This window comes from Octopus bimaculoides, chromosome 22 (assembly GCF_001194135.2).
Source record: "Octopus bimaculoides isolate UCB-OBI-ISO-001 chromosome 22, ASM119413v2, whole genome shotgun sequence".
Taxonomy (NCBI): Eukaryota; Metazoa; Mollusca; class Cephalopoda; order Octopoda; family Octopodidae; genus Octopus; species Octopus bimaculoides.
The window spans coordinates 3,382,893-3,388,073 of record NC_069002.1 but is presented as its reverse complement, the minus strand read 5'-3'; the positions used below and the strand labels follow the sequence as shown (position 1 = coordinate 3,388,073).

The 5,181-nt window shown below is 40.2% G+C and overlaps 1 protein-coding gene across 1 annotated transcript in view; it reads right to left on the bottom strand.

Moving 5' to 3' along the window:
- LOC106870329 (delta-aminolevulinic acid dehydratase) overlaps positions 1-1,540 on the bottom strand; it is a 22,586-nt gene extending 21,046 nt beyond the window's left edge. The window contains exon 1 of the mRNA XM_014916354.2: positions 1,324-1,540. Coding sequence (XP_014771840.1) covers positions 1,324-1,445 — 122 coding nt within the window. The 5' untranslated portion in view covers positions 1,446-1,540. The remainder of the gene's footprint in view (positions 1-1,323) is intronic.
- Positions 1,541-5,181: the final 3,641 nt, after the last annotated feature.

Sequence of the window (5,181 nt, the reverse complement as noted above, 5' to 3'; positions counted from 1 at the left end):
GCCTATTATGCTGGCTGTGTGATATGAATACCTGTTCCACGCTGGTCAAATTGCCCCCGTGTTCAGAGCAATTAGTTCTGACCATCGGCACCTGAATGAAATTTTTTTTAGCTCACAACGCAGAGAACAAGAACCAATAAAGGAAATGTCAAAGCATCTTATCCAACATTCTAATAAATGTCGCGAATCCATCCACCTGGACTGGCACTATACTCTGCTCTCTGTCGAGATGTTAACGCGTGTACCGATGACAGGGGGGAGGGACAAAATGAGTAATTTGTGATTTCTCGTTATTTTCTCCCGATCAATTTGAAATCATTACATTGCACGTGTTGCATCACCGTTAGGGATCGAAACTGGTCAGCGTAGATGTTGGTGAAGTAGAGAGTTTGAAACATAAGTCAGATGATAGGTTGGTCCCCCACCCTCAACTTTGACCCGATTGTAATTGAGGTAGCTAATAAAATGCCTGGAAATTTTTGGGTATTTAACAGTCAATATTCACATCTCTTTTGGATTCCAAGTTATTTTTTTCCCCAACGTAACGTTAATGTCCTATTTGATAATTATCCAATTTAAAGTGGGGGCAAAATGAGTAATGACTGCATGAATGAGGAAGAGAGACACTCCAGCTGATCATTAAGAAGCTATGTAGAACGTTGTATGTTGAGTTTCGTTAATTTCATATCCTGTGTCATTTTTCCATGATCCTCTTTCATTTGACCAATATATTTAGATTTTTGTTGCATTTCTGAAGTCTAAGGATGTATATTAATGAGTATGGATCAATTTTCAAATGTAATTCTGTTGAATTGAAGAGGTAAATTTACCTATCTTGACTTACTCATTTTGCCTCGACTAAATTGATCTTTTGTATGCTCAGAACGGAGAAAATTTTCTGAAATAGTGTTCTGAATATGTTATAGTGTTTTTAGTGCATTTAGAGAAACCAAAAACACAGTTAATCTTACTCATTCTGCCTCTTCTGTATGTATGTATGTATGTATGTATGTGTGTGTGTGTGTGTGTGTGTGTAGAGGTGAATATATACATATATACACAAACACATACACGTGTGAGTACAGATATGAGTGTGTGTAGAGAGAGAGACAGACAGACAGACAGAGAGAGATAGAGAGAGAGAGATGTGTGCGTGTGTGTGTGTGTGAAGTATTGATTCACAGTGAGAAAGAGGATGAAAGCGGAAGGAAATGTGGACGATCTGACGGACGGACGACTACAACCAAGCTGGCTAAGAGGGTTTAACTAACACTAAATGAAGGCATGGCACGAAGGATCAATCACAAGTAGTCTTTTACTTACGTAACAAAGAGTGGATATATGAGGTTAGCAGCCGATATACTGGCTGAGTTGGTCTGCCAAGTTCTAAGGACGGGATGTGAGTAACCACTGTGCAGAACCTTATGCTCCTTCTCGGATGCCATATCGGTTCTGAAGCAGAAAGATTGAGAGAGAAACGTGAAACAACAAAGCTGGCGAAGCTCGCTCGCTTAATGATAGCACATGGAAGGAAGTGCCGTATGACGTCAATTAAGACATCGGTAATCGACCAATGGTATGCGAGAACGTCATGCAGTGCTGTATACGATCGTGAAGACTACGTAAAGATATGTAATTGATAAAGTAAGAGAGGGAAAGAGAAAGAGGAGGAGAAGGTAAGAGAAAGAGGGTGAGAGAGACAGAGAAGGAATACATGTGGGGGAAAAGAGAAAGAGAGAAACAGCATGTGAAGAAAGAGAGTGAGAGGGAGATAGAGAAGGGTAGAGAGTGTGTGATAAGATAAAGAAAATGAGAGTAAAAAAAGACAGAGAGAAAGGCGTTTAATGTATTTGTTTCCAAGATTCTTATGAAATCGTGCGTCAAAACAGATATATTGTTACATTTGGAAAGGGTCATTTCTTTTTTTCGTTTTTATTTTTTTGCCAATAAACACATGCTCTATTCATTTGATATTTACAGGTCGTCGTCGACTTAGGACCTATCCGACTTATGACCAATCGACTTTACAACGATTGGCCCCCGCCAGCTCCCGGCAGCAAGAGTAAATAGTCCAGTTGAGATCTAATGGGTTTAATTACCTAGAAATTAACCCGTCAACGGATGATGTCAGCTAACAAACGCTAACCCTAGGTTTGGTTATCGATCGCCACTGTGGTTATCCTAAATGTTGGATGAATATCCTGTCGCGGAGACGTCGAGGCAACCTCGTATTTGTTTTATAAGACGATTGCTTGAGACTGAATTTTTTTTACTGACGCCAGGCTCGATAGAGCGCGACTCTTCCGGTGTCTATGTGTCCCCAAAGAGGAAGTTGTCTTCATCTACTCCTCAAACTGCCAAGAAGCAAAGAAAAGCCATCGACCTCGACACAAAAATGATGGTGATTAGAGAACACGAAGGAGGAAAGAAAGTGAACGAGATCGCACATGAACTCAAGTTATCACACTCTACTGTTACGACAATTTCGAAGGATAAAGAAAGGATTCGTGAAGCTGTGAAAGGTTCAGCATCCATGCGATCTACAGTTATGACAAAGCAGCGGACTGGGGCCGTCCACGAAATGGAAAAATTGCTACAAATTTGGATTGAAGATCAGATCTAGAAACGGACGCTGTTAAGTCTGAGTGTGATTTTTACCTGAGAATACACCTTAAGAATGTAAAGAGATAAAACAAAGCTATATAGGCCTATAGACTGACTTACAACCAAATCGATTTACGACCAGTCGGTCAGAACCAAATATGGTCGTAAGTCGACGACGACCTGTATTTGATTCAGCAGAATCAGCGAATGGAACCGCACCTGCGTCCTGACAGGATACGTGATAGGCAGTATGGATGTAGTGTCCCTTTCCCAATCCATCGACCTTGATTTTGCTGTGGAGAAATGCATGGAGATGATCTGTGAGAGTGACGTGGAGTTTCGTGGTGTCAACATAGAGAAACTGGGCCTTCTCCTTAAACTTACACGTGACAAAGAGTGCCTGGACAAGCACGACCTTAGCTATTTCTACCCCAGTGGACCAATGAGATGTAACCCCGCTACTATCACCTCGATGGCCAAGAAAACCCTTATAGAATGATGGAATAGGTGAACTAGAGCCATACGGACCCCGAAAACTATGATCAAGGGAGAGAGAGAGGGGGGAAGAAATAGTAAGACAGTGATAGGATAGAGGGAGAGACAAGATACAAAGCATGTCTGACAGTGAGAAAGAGAAAAAATTATAAAAATATAAAACGAAAACCATTAGTGACGTGAGAAGACGAGGATGGAATTGAATGGGAAACTGAATGGTTGCCATTGACGACGCTTCCTGTCATCTGGTTATAGAACTACTTCGCTTCGCAGGATGGTCCAGTTTCAATTGCATGCTTGCAAACATCTGGCTTCGTCTTCCTTGTAAAATGTTATCATTGCCTTACAAAGAATAAAGACACACGGAAACTTTTGTATGTGCGTCAATGATTGACAAAAAGTATTTTATTTTTGTATACAAATAGATTAAACAATGTTTGAGTAATCAGTCTTGGAGGTAATCCTTGGGGGTTGATCTTCCAAACTGAAACCCGGTATCTTTTTATCTCTCACTTGTTTCAGTCATTGGATTACGACCGCGCTAGGGATCCGCTTTGGAGGGTTTTAGTCAAACAAATCGCTTCCAGTACTTATTTCTTTTAAAAGACAAGTCTGGTTCTATCGGTGTCTTTTACCGCTAAGTTATGGAGACGTAAACAACCCAACACGGGTTGTCAAGCAGACACACACACACACACGACGGGCTTCTTTCAGTTTCCATCTACCAAATCCACTCATAAAGCTTTTGTCGGCCCGACTGGTTCCACACAATGGGACTGAACCAGAAACCGTATGATGGGGAAACAAACTCCTTACCACACAATCATATCTGCACTTATAAAAATATATGTTTCACGCGTTAAATTAAATTAGATGTATGGTTTGAGTGGTAAAACTTTTTGTGAGTGGAGACGGTCAACCGTAAGTGCGATCTCCGTCAGTCAGAGTGGTTGTTCCAGTGCATCTTCCGGGACAACGCTTTTTCCGTTTTGTCTGTTGAGGCCATGAAATGGTTTGAATTAAAGGAAATTCTACGTTCCACTCCTTAATGTAAAGTTACTACATATAAATTGCTCTCACTCGAAATAATTACGTGACTTATTACATCTGAAATATTGTTTTGAGAGTCAACAGGAAAAAACCTTCATATCGGTGTTTCCCAACCTATTTTCCCCAAGGCCCTGCTATAACTTTCCAGAAAAATGTATGCCTCACGGTGTTTGAAAAAAACCCCACTATTTTTGATATGTTATAACAATTATTTAATACAAAAGAATCTATTAGTTACTCCTTTATTATGTACTGAGTACAAAAAAAGTAAATTACATAGGCGTAGGAGTGGCTGTGTGGTAAGTAGCTTGCTTACCAACCACATGGTTCCGGGTTCAGTCCCACTGCGTGGCACCTTGGGCAAGTGTCTTCTACTATAGCCTCGGGCCGACCAAAGCCTTGTGAGTGGATTTGGTAGACGGAAACTGAAAGAAGCCTGTCGTATATATGTGTGTGTGTGTGTGTATGTTTGCGTGTCTGTGTTTGTCCCCCCAAAATCCTTGATTACTCCAAGAAAAGAAGTATTCCACGTAATTTAACTGGTCAATTCGGCATAGTCGTTACTTAGTTGCGGAGAATATTCAGTTATCAAAAAAGAAGGATGGTTCAAAATATAACCTATATAACGTTATGTAAACCCTTATTGTTACATAACCGTTCCGTTTCTTCAGGTGATATTCTGACGAAAGATTTTGGCGAAAATACAAAAATCAAAAGGAGTTTCTTGACTACGCTGCTTTTGTTTCAGAGAATTTCGAAGATAATGAAGAATTTAGGAAAATAACTGTCTTGATTAACCTGGAGATTGGAATGTAAATGATTGGCTTGACGTGTAGCCACACCCACCACCCACTCCTGATTGTTCACCTCATTATCATACATTAAAACACTACAAGGGTGTACATTATTTACATTATTTACATTTGACGGATATTTGTCCTCATCAGGTGTCTTGGGGAAATTTTGAACCTTAGGAATGAGAACCCAGGTTCAAAATTTATATATATACATATACATACATACATATATATA